Source organism: the organism of the source record quoted next, unplaced genomic scaffold (assembly GCF_019419815.1).
Source record: "Pyrus x bretschneideri cultivar Hongxiangsu unplaced genomic scaffold, Pyrus_bretschneideri_v1 Contig15, whole genome shotgun sequence".
Lineage (NCBI taxonomy): Eukaryota > Viridiplantae > Streptophyta > Magnoliopsida > Rosales > Rosaceae > Pyrus > Pyrus x bretschneideri.
This window is the reverse complement of record NW_025999446.1, coordinates 1,568,142-1,583,844: the sequence shown is the minus strand read 5'-3', so window position 1 is coordinate 1,583,844 and position 15,703 is coordinate 1,568,142. Positions and strand designations below refer to the sequence as shown.

The 15,703-nt window shown below is 38.8% G+C and overlaps 3 protein-coding genes across 5 annotated transcripts; all 3 read left to right on the top strand.

Moving 5' to 3' along the window:
• Positions 1-130: 130 nt before the first annotated feature.
• Positions 131-3,860, top strand: LOC103949725 (B3 domain-containing protein At3g19184-like). Its single transcript, XM_009361062.3, has 6 exons — positions 131-1,354; positions 1,435-1,533; positions 1,635-1,835; positions 2,294-2,500; positions 2,765-2,856; positions 3,626-3,860. The coding sequence occupies exons 1-5, from the start codon at positions 1,217-1,219 to the stop codon at positions 2,795-2,797; spliced, it is 678 nt and encodes a 225-aa protein (XP_009359337.2). The 5' UTR covers positions 131-1,216; the 3' UTR covers positions 2,798-2,856; positions 3,626-3,860.
• A 414-nt stretch (positions 3,861-4,274) lies between these two features.
• On the top strand, positions 4,275-6,938 carry LOC103949935 (B3 domain-containing protein At5g42700-like). 2 transcript variants are annotated; one of them, XM_048580573.1, is made up of 6 exons: positions 4,275-4,556; positions 4,662-4,760; positions 4,861-5,064; positions 5,432-5,638; positions 5,747-5,817; positions 6,541-6,938. In XM_048580573.1, exons 1-5 carry the CDS (start codon positions 4,413-4,415, stop codon positions 5,771-5,773), a joined length of 681 nt encoding a protein of 226 aa, XP_048436530.1. In that variant the 5' UTR covers positions 4,275-4,412; the 3' UTR covers positions 5,774-5,817; positions 6,541-6,938. The 2 variants fall into 2 exon arrangements, with proteins under 2 accessions (XP_048436530.1, XP_009359350.2); XM_009361075.3 differs by having other exon boundaries at positions 4,282-4,556; positions 5,761-5,817.
• A 1,884-nt stretch (positions 6,939-8,822) lies between these two features.
• LOC103949699 (probable protein phosphatase 2C 12) lies at positions 8,823-13,782 on the top strand. 2 transcript variants are annotated; one of them, XM_009360813.3, is made up of 10 exons: positions 8,823-9,027; positions 9,288-9,630; positions 10,190-10,361; positions 11,305-11,458; positions 11,537-11,600; positions 11,804-11,911; positions 12,188-12,313; positions 12,488-12,726; positions 12,957-13,159; positions 13,272-13,782. In XM_009360813.3, the coding sequence occupies exons 2-10, from the start codon at positions 9,430-9,432 to the stop codon at positions 13,295-13,297; spliced, it is 1,293 nt and encodes a 430-aa protein (XP_009359088.1). In that variant the 5' UTR covers positions 8,823-9,027; positions 9,288-9,429; the 3' UTR covers positions 13,298-13,782. The 2 variants fall into 2 exon arrangements, with proteins under 2 accessions (XP_009359088.1, XP_048436229.1); XM_048580272.1 differs by having other exon boundaries at positions 8,823-9,171.
• The last annotated feature ends 1,921 nt before the right edge of the window (positions 13,783-15,703 follow it).

The window sequence follows — 15,703 nt, the reverse complement described above, 5'->3', positions numbered from 1 at the left end:
TCTTCTAATCCCTACACAAGCAGAAATGGTGAACCTTATTTTGTGACGGTAGCGATAGAGTATCAATGCGGTCTGAGTTCGACTCGTTTTTAGATTGCTTGAGCTCAATTCATACCATTCTGAGCGGGAGTTTGGAAGACTTGGGATGATCTGCTTGTTCTGGAAGAAATTTTCTGGATCGACGGCGGTCTTCACCGTCACTTGTTCATAGCTATTGTTTCCAAATCTATTCACCCCGAAATTCAAGGTCCCTGTAGTTCAAGAAAGCACTTCTAGGGTTCTTGGACACACATGGGGTCATGAATCTGAAACCTGATTTCCGTTTGTGTAATTCATCTCTGCTTCGTACCTTGCTTCTCCTCCAACTCACCGAGTACTGAACTTTGAACAAGTTCCCGGCACGGTGTTGAAAAGGCATCACATAGGCCGGAATCTGGCTCATTTTCCCGCCATACGGATTGAAAACCAACCCTGTTTTACCTATTTCAATCATCTGCTCACAGCAACTCCAACCTTCCCTTAGCATCAACAATCCGATCATCAATGATATTGTTGACAGCCAGGCTGTACTTGCTCAACATGTTTCCATACCCACCACCGCTTGTGTGCCCGCCAACACCAACCGTGGGGCAAATACGGGTCGGAAAGCTGTGGACTTTCCCCTTCTTCGAAATCCAATAGTACAATTCCCCGAGCGTGGTGGCAGCCTGAACCCAAATCGAATTGTCTTCGATGTATATATTGACCAGACTAGTTAAACATGTCAATGAGTGATTAGCGAGTCACGCAACCCCAATAATAGTATTATTAGTAATTTAGTAGAACCCAATAGTATTGAGTCCGAACTGTTGGGATTGTGTGGTTGGCTAATCATTACTGATAGTACATTAGTCTTGCTAATAAAATTTTGCACTAGGATGGAACTCTAGGGCTTGAGCCACCATGTGTTGTAGTTAATCATGGGACGCTTGTCACAACCACAGTACATGCAGAGGGATTTGGGAAACAGCAGATTCGGACTCATTAAACCCACAGTTGATTGCTGACCAATCAGCTTGACTGTCACGGATCAATTACTCAACGCAGCGGGGAACTTAGCAGTCCACTAGCACTGGGGTTTTCAAATTTCACACTTTGCCACCATTTTCCTCCTTTCATCCAAAGTTACAGAGAGAGAAGGCCCAAGAAAATTTACTGTTTGTTTCTCGGGAAAAAAATGGTAGCGCCCAAGTTATCGTACGAGGAGTCTCGCCGGCAGCGAATGGAGGAAAACAAGAAGAGAATGGAAGCTCTCAATCTGCCTATGCTTGCTCAAGCTCTTAAGAAAACCCCAAATTCCCCAAAACCCTCCCCTGTAATCCCCTAAAACCGTAAACCCCTCCTTCTCTCACCAAAAAAATCAGCTCTGACTCTTGTTTTCTATTTTATTCGCAGATGAAGCGCGCGAAGGCCCGCACAGTGGAGAAGCAGCTCGTGGAGGTGAGGAGGTCCTCCCGGGTCGCAAATCTTCCGACCCCGGTTTACAAAGAAGTGGTAGGTCCTTTTGTTTTTCATCTGAATGCTCATGTGCTTGTTTCTTTTTGTATTTCGAATCGGAAAGTTGAAAGCTTTAGTGATTTTGTGGTTTGTGGCAGGCTGTGGTGGATCGGGAGATGAGGCCCAGAAGGTATTCTACTAATAGACATAGGGATTTGTCAAACCGGGTTTATGCTTCCGATGAAGCCAGAGATGACGCCACTGCGAGAGCTGAGGCATTAGAGTCCGATTTGGGATCCGATTACCCGACCATGGTGAAACCGATGCTGCAATCCCATGTTACTGGTGGATTCTGGCTGGTAAATAAATCTGCTTTTTGTGCTCAAAATGTCGCATTTTCATACCCAAATTTCTTCTGAATTCTATATGCTTGTTGTTTGATAAAAAATTTACGAACTTTTTAGTCATTAAGGCTGTAATTTCCGTTATCTTGTATATGCTCTGAAACTGATTCAAGAACCGATTTATTCTTTCTTTTGCTCTAGGATTTGAGTGAAATGGATAACCCACTATTTTCTCGGTAATTTAATGAGTAATCCATCTTCTGCCTTCAAGTTGGACACAATTTTTGCAATTCTTCTTTCAATATACCTTGAATATAGTGGGTTATCCAGTTCAGCCTTATCCACCAAACGAGGCCTACATTTATTATCAATTATCTCCAGTATCCTGCTTCATAATGTGTATGAAGGAACAGTCAATTTCATACACCAGTATAGGTATACTTTCCCTCATTCTGTTTAATGCACTGCAACAGGGTCTTCCAAAATATTTCTGCAGTAAGAACCTCCCGAAGCGTGATGATATTGTGATTTTGATAGATGAAGATGGGGACGAGTGCGAGGTTATATACTTGGCTGAGAAAAGAGGACTCAGTGGTGGATGGAGAGGGTTTGCAATTGATCATGGTTTGGTGGATGGGGATGCATTGGTCTTTCAACTAATTCGGCCTAAAACGCTCAAGGTTTGGTTACAAGTTACAAAGTTGAACTAAAATTACAACTGTTTGCAAGTTTCTGCTTAAAAGTTTTAGCATTTCACAATTGGTTTGGTTAAATGAGGCTGATTATTTGTTAAGCTCCAAAATAAGTATATTGCCTTCAATAGATACCAATTAATTAAACTAGATAAGTGCTCTACATAATACTATTTTCTGTACAAGATCATCCTATCATTTTGCATTCCACTTTCAGTTTTTTTGTTTCATGTACTCATGTTGTTGTTTCAGGTGTACATTTTAAGGGTGGAAAGAGCTGAATAGGGCTACAAGCTTCAACTATTGTCAATGTTGGTGGGTTTTTTGTGGTCATTGTTGTCAAGGTAAATTTTGAGTATTGTTTCTCTCTTGCCGTTTCAGCTATGCGTTGACTAATGGAAGAACAATATGTCATCTGATTTCTACTGCTTCCTCGTCATTTAAGACCGCTGATGATATTTTCTACGATTTGTAAATGTGCATTTCATATTTAGCCTCTTGGTCGAGTCATACACTTACTTTTTGGCTTATGGGTTCCCAAGTTCTTCAACAGATCAAACCCAATGTTTGTTCTGCTGCGAGATTGAGATAGGTTAATTGACCATATGCATAGAAAGCCTACACAGCTGTGACTTAATGAACTGTAAGCTAGTTTCAGAGTTGATTCGTCATATGCAACCATTAAGCAAGGCATTTGTTTGCATTTAGTTAACTAGAAGAAAGACACCTCGAAAGTTTAAGACTAGTAAAATTTATCATATCATTAAGGTTATATGAGCATATGCATTATGCATCTGTCTGTATTATACGTAGAAACCATGTATCTTGTAAATTCTAATGCCTTGACTCGCTTGAATAGCATACTAGGATGGATGTACCCGAAGCTGCCTTCAGTTTTCACGTAACTGAACGAATTTATGGTCTATAGGTTGCTTTCAACAATCCATAAGTTGCGTATTTTGTCTTTGAATGGCTTTCTTCCTTTTTTGCCTCTTGGACTTGGTTGCTTTCTACATAAATGTTAGCAATTTTACCTCATCAGAATTCAAGCGATTTTGTTCATCTTAATTTCTCGTCTTCTCTCTCACACGGCTCTTTTACTTCTTATTGCAGGTAAAAAGGATTTTGGACAGACTATCTGTTTAGTGATGAGCTTAGTTGTAATAGAAACCACCAACGGAGCCTTGTACGGTTAGCGGACGAAGCAATCATCTGCAATCATATTTTTGAATGTTCACTGGTGTCCGTGCATCATCCGCAATCATATTTTTGAATGTTCACTGGTGTCCCTTTAGACCTGTATGAAGAACCCACGAGCAAATATGAATGGACATCCGATTTATTCTTATCTTTCCCGTTTCTCTGCTTCTATATTTCATAAACTAGGAACTTAAAACTTCGCCGTGAAAAATGGCAATCAATACAATCAATTTGCTTCACGCATTCATTTCTTTAACATGGACAAGCAACAAGCGACGATTAAACTAAAACCCTCAATTGTTTTACTTTGGCAATGGGATAAACTTACCTAGGTTTAGATGACGGTTTAGATGTTACTTTGTCAGTATCTCAATCTAATCACTTGCTGCTACATTTCACCCGATTTACAAGTTACTAGACCGATGGTAAATTTGGAAGTTTGAATTTGAAAAGCTGCGTGCATGAACGTCCCATTTTAATGGCAATATTTATGGAAGTGAAAACAAGGAGTTACTGCTGGCTGTGTGGGTGCAGAACATTTCTCAATGCAGTGGGAACTCAACGGTCGACTAGCAACGGCTCTTTTAAATATTCAAACTTTTGCCACCATTTCACTTCCTTCTTTCCACCCAAAACCCTAAAGAAACCGAGAGCGAGACAGAGAAAGTCTCAGAGAATTTTCTGTTTGGTTGTCGGGAAAATGGTGATGGCCAAGTCTAAGTTGTCTTACGAGGAGTCTCGCCGGCAGAGAATGGAGGAAAACAAGAAGAGAATGGAAGCTCTCAATCTCCCTCTGCTTGCTCAAGCTCTTAAAAAAACCCCAAATTCTCCCAAACCTTCCCCTGTAAGCTTAAGATCCCTCTCTTTCTCTCTCTCTCTCTCTCTCTTCCCACACACATACACGAAATAAACACAACTCACATTCTGCCTGTTTCTCTTGTGTTTTCAGATGAAGCGCGCCGGGAAGCCTCGCACGTATGAGGTGAAGATGGTGGAGGTGAGGAGGTCCACCCGGGTTGCGAATCGACCTGCACCGGATTACAAAGAAGTGGGTCATTTTATTTTTCCTCTAACTTGCTCAAAGTTTCAATCTTTATATTTTTGAATATGTAAGTTTCAATCTTTTGTGTTGTTATGATTTGTGACAGGTTGTGGCGGAGCGAGTAATGATTCCAAGAAGGTGCTACGCCACCAATCGGCATAGGGATATGGCGAACCGGGTGTATGCTTCCGACGAAGCCAGAGCCACCGCGATGGTGAAAGCCGACGAATTGGAGCTCAGTTTGGGATCCGATCACCCGACATTTGTGAAGACAATGCTCCAATCACATGTCACTGGTGGATTCTGGCTGGTAAACATTATTCTCATCTTTTGGACAACATGGTTTACTTTATTTGTGTTTTATACGTTAGAATAATGTAAAGTCTGATATCAAAAATCTGACAAAATAAAATATGACATAGAATGAAAGGATTCACTAATAATTGCATCCTAGGATTTTTGTATAAAACCGCTCACCCGTTGCATTGTGCATGTGATTAAGTTGGTGTGACTAATGAAACGCTAGTCCGTCTCTCTCAAATCTCAAAGATTAGAGCCGTCGCTGGACAATGTAGCAATGTGCTGTCAAATTCACATGTTTAATTAGTATCTGTCCAGTGTGCTGTTTCATATTGTGTATGCAATTGCAATCATATCTTGTGTAATTTTGGCAACAGGGTCTTCAAGTCAGCTTCTGCAAGAACCACCTCCCAAAGGGTGAAGAAATTATGACACTGATCGATGAAGATGGAAACGAGTACCCGACTATATACTTGGCCCCAAAAACAGGACTCAGCGGCGGATGGAAAGGATTTGCAGTTGCTCATGATCTTGTGGATGGAGATGCATTGGTTTTTCAATTGATTCGGCCTACAACATTCAAGGTGATTGGCAAAGCTGCAAAATAAGTGTTTTGCACTTGAATTTCAGATTAGTTTTTGCTAATCTTCTTTGTTTTCAGATTAGTTCTCATTTGAAGTGTAATGTACTAGTATTATCTTTTCAGGTGTACATTATAAGGGTGGAGAGACCTGGGCAGGCAAGCTCTGAAGAATCAACTTAGGTAATTGTTTCTAGTCACTCCCATCGCGGTCAAATTTACTGATTCCCGTGTTATAATATACTATCTACAAGGTATAATATGATTAGACAACATAATTGACATTTCATTTGTCAAATGGTATAGTAGTGAGGCTTATTTGGTAAGTAAAATCGTTAATTTAAATGATATGAACTGATGTGGCGTGGAGTATTGATTTAACAAATATTTACACATGCAATAAAATCTGCGTATTCCTTTTGGTCATTTGTGATGTCTTTAGGAACACCAAATGGAGAGGGCAGTTAGTACATCATATATAAATGAAGCAAGTTGTGATGCAACTGTGACCACAATCTGATGCTACTGTCTCTGTTTATGTAGAAACCATGTGGCCTACTTTGGCTGGACTCACGTAATGTGATGCAACTCAAAGTTGCCTTCACGCAAGTTAATCAATTTATTATGGTTTATATGTCTCTTATCTCTGAGACATTCGTATCCATATCCGATTGTATACTATGTTTACGCTCTTTATTCAGTAGCGAGAGATTAATAGAATAGATATACAACCGGTTACAAAACAGATTCTCTCCTTGTACTCACGATTTTCTTAGATATCCATTTTTGTGTACATTTCTAATCCCGTTAGTTAAACATAAAAAATTATACAATCAGTTACAAAATAAATTCTCGACGTATCTCCTCTCTCTCTCTCTCTCATACAACCCCTTCACTTTTTTGCAGGAACAAGAGTTGGGGGATTGGAATGTAGAGTTTTATATGTATATTTTGCAACGAGTTCCATTTGCTGCTAGAAAGGTGCATGTTTTAGGGGATGAGTCAATCATCTGCAATCATGTCTGGTGTCCATCAACAGATCTATATATGGAACTCCGTTGATGAGCAAATTATGAATGGACAGGAGCTGCTTCTTTATCCTTAATTCCCTTTTTTTTCCATTTATATATATATATATATAACAATACTTGATAAAGAAAGACAGCTAGATTGCATGTTATGTTACGGGCATGTGGCTTTCAGAGACTGAAAACTTTTGCCATGGCAAATGGCAATCAATTCAAGCCATTGACTTCATTGCCAATTTACTTTACGATAATGATTTATGCACCCTATTTTTTTTCTCTTATATCTCGTTCACGCATTTTTTGAATTTTTTTTTTTGATTTAATCAGTTTAAATGTCAGGAATAAACAATAGTGGGTAGTGAAAAAAAAAACTGTGCATGTGGAAATATATAGCCTTCTATACTGTGAGAATCAATACACAATCAAAACCACAGAGAAAATAGCTCATCTAAATGTAACTGAGACCGAGTGCAATAACAATTGGGTCTAGAGTTTTTCCTTCAAAACGAGACTATTTGGCGACAAAACCAATTTACTTTTTTATTTTATTTTTTGCAATATTTCGTCAACATAGTCTTAGTTTATTGGTTGTGATTATAAATTAAGCCAAGTGGAGACCCGTTGTTGTTTTATTATTTAATTTTATTTAATTTGCTAGGCAAAAAAGCTTTGAGCTATTTTTCAGTTAGTAGTAGATGACATTTATTAAAGTGACAAAAAATAATAATATCTACACATTTTGATGTGAATTCGACTTCACCAATCGTCGTCTTAACTAGTAAGAATTTAACCCGCTAATTTATTAAAAAAAAAAAAAATCCTGCATGTAAGAAAAGCAAATAAATAGAACATGCGTCTGCGTCTGCGTGACATGTATGAAGGATAAATCTGCGCTCCTGTACAGCGGGATCTATTGTACGAAGCCGAATGAGCCACATGGAATCCCAAGCTGTTCGAGCTTTTGAGCCGATCATTTATTAAAATAAAATAGAAAGTAATTTATTTATTAGCGTGACTGATTAATTAACTGGCGCCGAGAATTCCGGACTCTCCAGGTGGAGGACGGGACAAAAGGGGGTTAGGATTTTTTCAAGCAAAAAATATTGGCCCAAATAAATCTGCCTGTGGGTCCCCCCATACCAATGGGTCCCACAATTTAATCATAATCTTCCGAGTCTAACTACGTGACATTAACGTTGTGTTATGATTGATCTTTATCATTGAGCTGAAACGAAAAAATGGTTAATCATTATGTCACATTGTGGATACTTTGATAAGAAAAATGTGAAAACAAAAAGAAGACAAGTGTTAAGAAAACTCTATCAAAGTAGGAATTTCGATTGAGTTTTTATCACCTCATAATCTAACGCTAATTTTCGTATCAATATTATAAATCGTTGTGTTAAAAACATGACGTGACAGATAATTCATAAAAAATCTTACTTTTGAGTGAGTCTCTAACTCCCCTTAGCATTTTTCAAATAGTAATTGATGGTTTCATTGCTTGTAGGAATCAAATGCCACCTAAAACCAAGGTTGGGCTTCTCCAGCTCTGGCTCTTGTGCGGGCAGTGGTTAGCCCACCGCTTGCTCTTGCCTTTTTGGATTGGTTAAGGTGTTTCTTTGGGATTGAGGGCAACACTGTTGACTTGATTTTTACCTTCCACGAAGGGGTAAAGATGCTTTAACAAGTAATTAAAAATACCATTAATTACACTAACCGGCTGAAACGTTCATTGTGGAAGATTAATATCTTTGTGATTAGTGTTTTGTCGGGGATTATTTGTTTTGTCGGGGACTATTTTGCTTGACTGGGTCCTCCTAAGGTTGCTAAGAAGAAAAATAAAATTAAAAGTAAATAAATCACATAATTTGTCCTAATTAGTCGACCACATCAGATTCCTCACAATCAAGGGGCCCACTGGAGCCCACCATCCCTCGTGGGCCCACACAGAACTAGAGAGCGAGAGACAGATCCTTTTCGCTCTTGGCTCTTGCGCGCCATACAAGCCAAACGGCGCGTAAAAAAAGGGGCTCCAAGCGCCGAATGTAAGAAATGACGCGATTTCCTGCCACGTCAGTGCCAGGAAATAATTACTTAATTGATCAATTATTCTCTCTAATTTTATTTCTTTAAATTTTGTTTTTGTTAAAATAAGAAAGAAAGCGAGAAGAACAGCTTCATTTCCGCTTTTTCATCTCATTATTCGCTCTCTCGAAGGAGAATGGAATTTTCACAGTGCGCCGGGATCCGCGTTTCTCGATCACGCCAACCCGCCACCGCTGTCGCATCCGCCGCGCCTGGCCCTCGTCTCCTTCCCGCGTAATCGTCATTGCTGTTTTTGCTGATCGGTCCCACTCTTCCTGTACTTTTTCTTCTCCTTTTCTCGGATTCGTGTTCCGCATTGCGATTTCTGTGCATTTGTTAACAAAATTTACGGCTTTTAAGACGATGAAAGTCGTTCGAGTCGTTTGAAGATCTCGGTGATTTGTTGCCGTTTTAGCTTCTGGTATCGACGATTTTATTCTTTTTTGAAAGGATTTAGATTTATGGTTAGATTGGAAAATGCGTGAAACGGTGCGTTTGATTGACGCACGTATGTGCTGGTTTTTGCTTTGTTTGCAGGATTTGGATTGAGAATCGGCGATGGAGGATTAGAGGTAGGAGGAGGAGGAGGAGAGAGAAAGAAAAGGAGGGGGGAGAGAGAGAGAGAGAGAGAGAGAGTGTGTGTGTGTGTGTGTGTTGAGGTGTTTGAGTTTGGGGAACAATGTCCACCAGGAGCGAAAATCATCAGACGGTTCCGCTTTCGGTGCTGCTCAAGCGTGAATTGGCCAATGAGAAGATTGAGAGACCGGAGCTTATACACGGTCAGGCGAGTCAGAGCAAGAAAGGAGAGGATTTCACGTTGGTAAAGACGGAATGTCAAAGAATTGTGGGAGATGGAGTTTCTACGTATTCAGTTTTCGGGGTATTTTTCTTTCATTTTTCGTTTCTTTCTGTTTTGGCGTTGTAGACCATTTGAATTGAAGAAAATGTAGAAATAGCTAAGAAGTTAATTTGATGTTCATCAAAGGGGTAAACTTTTTGACTAAATGCTATGCTTAGAAATGTCGGTCACCTAGTTTTGGGTGTATGTTTGTTCATGATTTCCTTCTTTGTGTTTTGGTATATGATCTTTTGGTAATTAAGATGCATAGTATTTACATAAACTAGATGTGTTTGAGTATGTAGTTGACTGCTGTGATGGTTCAGCTAGCCATGTGCGCAAGGATGTGGCGGTCATGCTGGGAATTTCAAACTTGTGCCCATGTTTGATAAAAAAAACCCAAGTTCTAATGAGCCCTTATTAGGATTACGCTGATAAGTCTGCCAAAACAGTTATTGGTAGTAGATCGTAAACATTTGCGGTCCCTTTGGCTTCTTCCTAATCTGAGGAACGTGTTTTTATTCCTTTTTTCATATTCTATAAATACTATGGGGACCATTGTTGAAGCATGGCTATATTCTTACTGAACCATGTCTTGCAGCTATTTGATGGGCATAACGGGTCAGCAGCTGCTATCTACTCTAAGGAGAATCTTCTGAATAATGTTTTGGCCGCTATCCCTTCAGATCTAAACAAAGATGAATGGGTAGCAGCATTGCCAAGGGCTTTTGTAGCAGGCTTCGTCAAGACAGACAAAGAATTCCAAGAGAGAGGTATGGATAATTTTAATCTGTTTTTACTTTTAGCTCTTGCTTTACCTTAAAGTTGAGTATTGAGTCTATTGACCAACTCTTAATGGTTTTTCCTATGGTAAAATTCCTATCATATATGTTGGTATGTGGGGTTTTTTTTTTTTTTGTACAGTTTGAAACTGGATTACCTTTGTAACATATGCATGCGATTGAAACTAGAGTTACTAAGTAGATGGTTTGGCTGTGCCTGGGTCATAAGGGGAGATGCATAATATTATCCCTTGTTTGAGAAAGCATCTCAAATCCACGCTCTGTGTGAAATTGCTCATATATCCAACCTATACTGCATACTAATCATATTTTGGTTTATATAAAATTATAAGTTAACTGTATGCCTATATGCTGTTTTTTTTGTCCTTCTTCTTATAACTGTCAAAGGTTTAGTGGACTGTAGAGTTTACCTGAGTTCACCCAAAATTATTTAAGCTGAGAATTTAGTGTCCTAGCTTTATGGTTTATACTACATTTACTAGCACCTGTATAAGTTCATTTTGGTATGAGAGCTGTGTCTTCTGTTGACTTGCAAACATATCATAGCCTCATGCTACTTATATGTGGGGAATTATAGCTCCAGTTGTACAGCCACTCAATCCCCATGTCTATTTTTCACTTCCTTAGCCTAACTTACCCTAACTTAAACTCCCAACACATGCACATGCAATGTATATGAGATCCTTCAAAAATGTGTGTATGTGTTTTTCTTGTTTATATGTTTGTTATAAAAATGTTTTCGTCCATTTTGGAGATTGTGCATGCCTAAGGATATCAACGAATAAGTTAATTGTTGTATTTGAGGGTTACCGGTTGTATATTTGATTTTGTAATTTTTATGAGTTTCAGTATAATGGTTAATTTCTTGTTTTGTTGTGTGCATGATTTCATGCATTTTATTGCCATCTTTCAGCTAAAACATCAGGAACAACTGTCACATTTGTGATTATAGAAGGATGGGTCATATCTGTTGCATCCGTTGGTGATTCTCGTTGCATAGTTGAACCTGCTGAAGGTGGAGTTTATTATTTATCAGCAGATCATAGGCTTGAAATCAATGAAGAGGAGTAAGTTATCTGTATGATGTGTTTTGTGACTCACTTAATAATCTGTAACCTTTATTAACCCTCCAACTAATTTAATAGGAGGCAGCGTATCACCTCAAGTGGGGGTGAGGTTGGTCGGCTTAATACTGGTGGTGGAGCAGAGGTAACTTTTCTTCATGCCGTACTTAAGTGTATTGTTCATGAAGTTTTCTGTACAAACACAAATTAAGAAATGAAGAAAGGCATATTAAATCCTGGTGGATGAGACAAGTGTGCGTAAGGATAGGTTGAATATATGTAGGACCCTGATGTTGATAAAATTAATCTTGAAATGCACAAACTAATTTGGATGACTTTTCCTTGTAGATCGGTCCTTTGAGGTGTTGGCCTGGAGGCTTGTGTCTGTCACGATCCATTGGTGATCTGGATGTGGGGGAGTTCATTGTTCCTGTTCCTTATGTGAAGCAAATCAAGGTGTGTTTCTAGTCTTGTTACATTTAACAATGTTCATTGCCCTTGTTTTGATTTCCATGTGCTTGATTCCCTCTTGGATGTTGGTACCAAAAGATTCAGCAGACATTCATAGAAGCAACTATTATATTACTGTGAACCTTTGAAATAGTTACCCTTATATTCTTATGATTTCTTGAAATAATCATCTGTTTCTTTTCATTGTCGAAACTACAGTATTCTTTCATGCTTCATTTGAAATGATTATTTTAAAGAAAATGTTGTATTTTTTTCCCACAGTTGTCAAGCGCAGGTGGTAGAATTATCATGTCAAGTGACGGAGTCTGGGATGCTTTGTCTGCAGAAGAAGCTCTTGATTGTTGCCGTGGGATGCCACCGGACGCGGCAGCTGCACAAATTGTTAAGGTATAATAACAGTTATGGTTTTCAGTTTTCTGTAAATAATGGTAGATATTTATATATTCCATAGCTTTGGTGCCTTGACACATGGTTTAGATGCTTTGCCAGAGCTATTGTGCTGGGAGGAATCTTGCTTTCTTACTTCAATACTATGTTTTAAACTTTTTGTTCTACTTCCAGGATGCTGTAGGGCATAAGGGACTTCGGGATGATACAACCTGCATTGTGATTGATATTTTACCACAAGAGAAGCCACAAGCTCCGTTATCCCAACCAAAGAGGCACGGAAAAGGAGTGTTGTTTAAATCCATGTTTAAGAAAAAGTCCTCTGAATCATCTTCTAATGTTGAAAAAGAATATATTGAGCCAGACGAGGTGGAGGAATTATTTGAGGAAGGTTCTGCTTCACTTTCCGAAAGGTTTGTGCTTAAGAAACATCTTCATTATGTGCTTAAGAAACATCTTCATAGCCTAAACATTATTTTGATCTCTGGATCAGGCGTCACGTGAAGTGTTGTATTTTTGTTTGGAAGTTTTGTTATCACTTGAACTTTCTATCATGGAGTTATTTCATTATCCGTATAACTTTGCATGGTGGGGGTTTATGTTGGTTTACTGGATTCTGACAGGATTGTTGTGTGGAATGCAGGTTAGATACAAAATACCCGCTCTGCAACATGTTCAAGTTGTTTATGTGTGCAGTTTGTCAAGTAGAAATTGAACCGGGAGAGGGTATTTCAATACACGCTGGGTCATCGAACCCAGGAAAAGTGAGACCTTGGGATGGCCCCTTCCTTTGCTCGAGTTGCCAAGAGAAAAAAGAGGCCATGGAGGGGCAAAGACCATCAGGAAGTATGACAAACTTTTCCCCCCTCTTTCATTTTATTTTTATTTTATTCGTTTATTTGTTGTTTTTCAAATTTATGTTGCATCCTCTAATTTATCTTCGGTTTGTTTCTTTCAGGAAGACGCGATAGCGATAGTGATTAGGCAACACTTTCTCAGCACTATTTTCTTTCGAGACCACTAACAAAATTACTTTGAGGTTGTTGATGAGTGGGAAGGTGGTGCATCTGTTGATACTATTTCCCTTCAATATCTCACCGGGATTTATAGAACCAGATCCGTTTTGGCACTCAACTTAGAAACCCTATCTGGATCTATCTCACATTCTCATGTTTCAAGTCGGAAGATCCCAGATAGACCTGCATGCTTCTTTAAGATCCGTATTTTTTACTTCAGAGCCACGTAGACAGTGCCTGCCTCCCTTAAAGAGGTTGTGGAAGGGCTGGATGAACTAAAGCATAATGTGCATCGGAGGTAACTCTCTCTGGATCCATACCCTTCTATTTTACGGAGCTAACCTTGATTCAATACACTCTTCGATGTCATATTATTATATTAGGTGAACTTGATGAGACCTCAGACTGATTCATTACACAGTAGGGGAAATTTGATGATGAATTTTTATTTTTCTTTGCCTTACGAAGGATGTCTTTTTATTCTTTTCTACTGATGTCTTCTTTCCCTCTTTGTAAATTCCCTGGTTCCTGCCATTGTTCTTCAAACGGTCAAAACGGTTGCTGTAATTGTAATTTATAAATGCCAAAAAGGCATCATTTGATAGATTTTTTGTTCGTGGCTTCGTAATGTGCACTTGAATCTACTTGTGGATTATTTTGTTTATCATTTTGATTTGCTATCAAGTCTGGTTGTTTAGAGTTGTCGTCATTTGGTAATGCGGCACGGCTGTGCTCGTCATTAATCCGGTATGCGAGTTTTTCGTACCGAGGGTCCCAATCCCACTCTGTCGTATGGTTTAGAGTTGAAGGCCGGCAGTCAGTAGCAGGGACCATTTGGCTGGTTGGTTTAAAGGAGCCAACTTGAGGTTAGAAAAGAAAGCTCGTCGGCACAATAGAAATGTGTTGACTTCATTTGACTTTTGTTGTGCTCACGAACCTTGGAACTTTTGAGATTGAACTTGCTTTTGCCGGTTTGGTTGGCTCGAAAAACCGAACCAAACCTGATCATTTGGTAGGGTTTGCCAGCTCACGGGTTAACGTACAAAACCTCACATGCTGATGTTTGTTTGTTAGTTAGTTATCACCTTTTGCTTCTCGATGGCTTTAGGGTTCCCATGACCTGGTAGTCCTCTATGAAGAAAGAATAAGAATATGAGTGGCTACTAGCTAAAGCAAAAAGGAAGAAGGGCATACTCACAAACTCTCTTAAGATCTCTCCATATGGAGTGAATGCGAAGTCTTTGTTTTATGCCATGTTTTCTTCTTCATTCTCTCTCTAGTGGACCAACAAGATAACGTGATCGTAGCTATTTCACTCAAACTGTAGCATGTAGATCTGTTTATTATATATATCTTATAGTTGGGACATATCAACATATATCGTCCAACCATAGTATGAGCTCGTTTGGAAGTATTTTTAAAATAACTTAAAACACTTTTAGAGAAAATATTATTGGATTTCAAAAGAACTTTTATACAAGAAGCATTGGTTATGTGCTTCCTACAAGAAGGACCTGATTACAAGTGTTGTTTCAAAAAACATCAATTTAAAAATACTTCCAAACAAACTCTATAAGTCATAAAATGATAAACGACCTCGCTTGTGTTATCAATATCTATATATAGAAGTTTCTCATTAAGTAGAGTATAACCTTATCCTTTGGAGAAATGAGAAAAAAAGAATATGGTAATATGAACGGTGTGAGAAGTGGTGAGGATGGATTGAGTGAGTCGACCACAATAATTGGTGCATGATTGAGATGTCGACCTTAACTATACGAACAAAATTCCTCTACTATGGATGATGCCTCATGGACCACTGCGTGCACGTGTGTTTGGGTCTACCATCACTCACACACCTTACTTTATAGTTTTGTATTCACCCACAATTTCTGCCACCCCATTCTTTTGTTGTATGTTAATCACCCCCTTGTGTATGGAAATGACAAATTAACCCATTAAGTTGTTAATGAGTACCCGTTAAAACCTGTTTAATTTGATATCACCATAATATGAAAGTGAGATTGGCATTAGTGATGATTGTGTAAAGTGAAATCAAACTAATGGATCTTATGAATATTCATTAACAATTCAATGGATTGATTTGCCACATCTAATCGTGTATTAGGGCTGCTCTAACTGGCTGCTCAAATTTGTTTATTTGTATCGATTAGATTAATTCAATCAAAAAGCGAAGTGCGCAAACTATTTCTCTTTTGAAAAATTGTCTCGCAAGTCAGTCTTAGTATACACTTGTCATATACATCCGCGTGGCTCATAAAGGTGTGCTCGAATATATCAATGAGTCGCATGTATCTATTCATCACATGACATGTATGTTGTATAAAACCAGTAAATAACACAAAATGTATGA

Coding starts and splice junctions, on each gene's coding strand:
- LOC103949725 (XM_009361062.3), top strand. CDS start 1,217: ATGGTAGCGCCCAAGTTATCGTACGAGGAGTCTCGCCGGCAGCGAATG. Junction 1,836..2,293: donor TTACTGGTGGATTCTGGCTG/GTAAATAAATCT, acceptor GCACTGCAACAG/GGTCTTCCAAAATATTTCTG. Junction 2,501..2,764: donor TTCGGCCTAAAACGCTCAAG/GTTTGGTTACAA, acceptor TTGTTGTTTCAG/GTGTACATTTTAAGGGTGGA.
- LOC103949699 (XM_009360813.3), top strand. CDS start 9,430: ATGTCCACCAGGAGCGAAAATCATCAGACGGTTCCGCTTTCGGTGCTG. Junction 11,601..11,803: donor ATACTGGTGGTGGAGCAGAG/GTAACTTTTCTT, acceptor TTTTCCTTGTAG/ATCGGTCCTTTGAGGTGTTG. Junction 12,314..12,487: donor CAGCTGCACAAATTGTTAAG/GTATAATAACAG, acceptor TTCTACTTCCAG/GATGCTGTAGGGCATAAGGG.
- LOC103949935 (XM_009361075.3), top strand. CDS start 4,413: ATGGTGATGGCCAAGTCTAAGTTGTCTTACGAGGAGTCTCGCCGGCAG. Junction 4,761..4,860: donor CTGCACCGGATTACAAAGAA/GTGGGTCATTTT, acceptor GATTTGTGACAG/GTTGTGGCGGAGCGAGTAAT. Junction 5,639..5,760: donor TTCGGCCTACAACATTCAAG/GTGATTGGCAAA, acceptor TTATCTTTTCAG/GTGTACATTATAAGGGTGGA.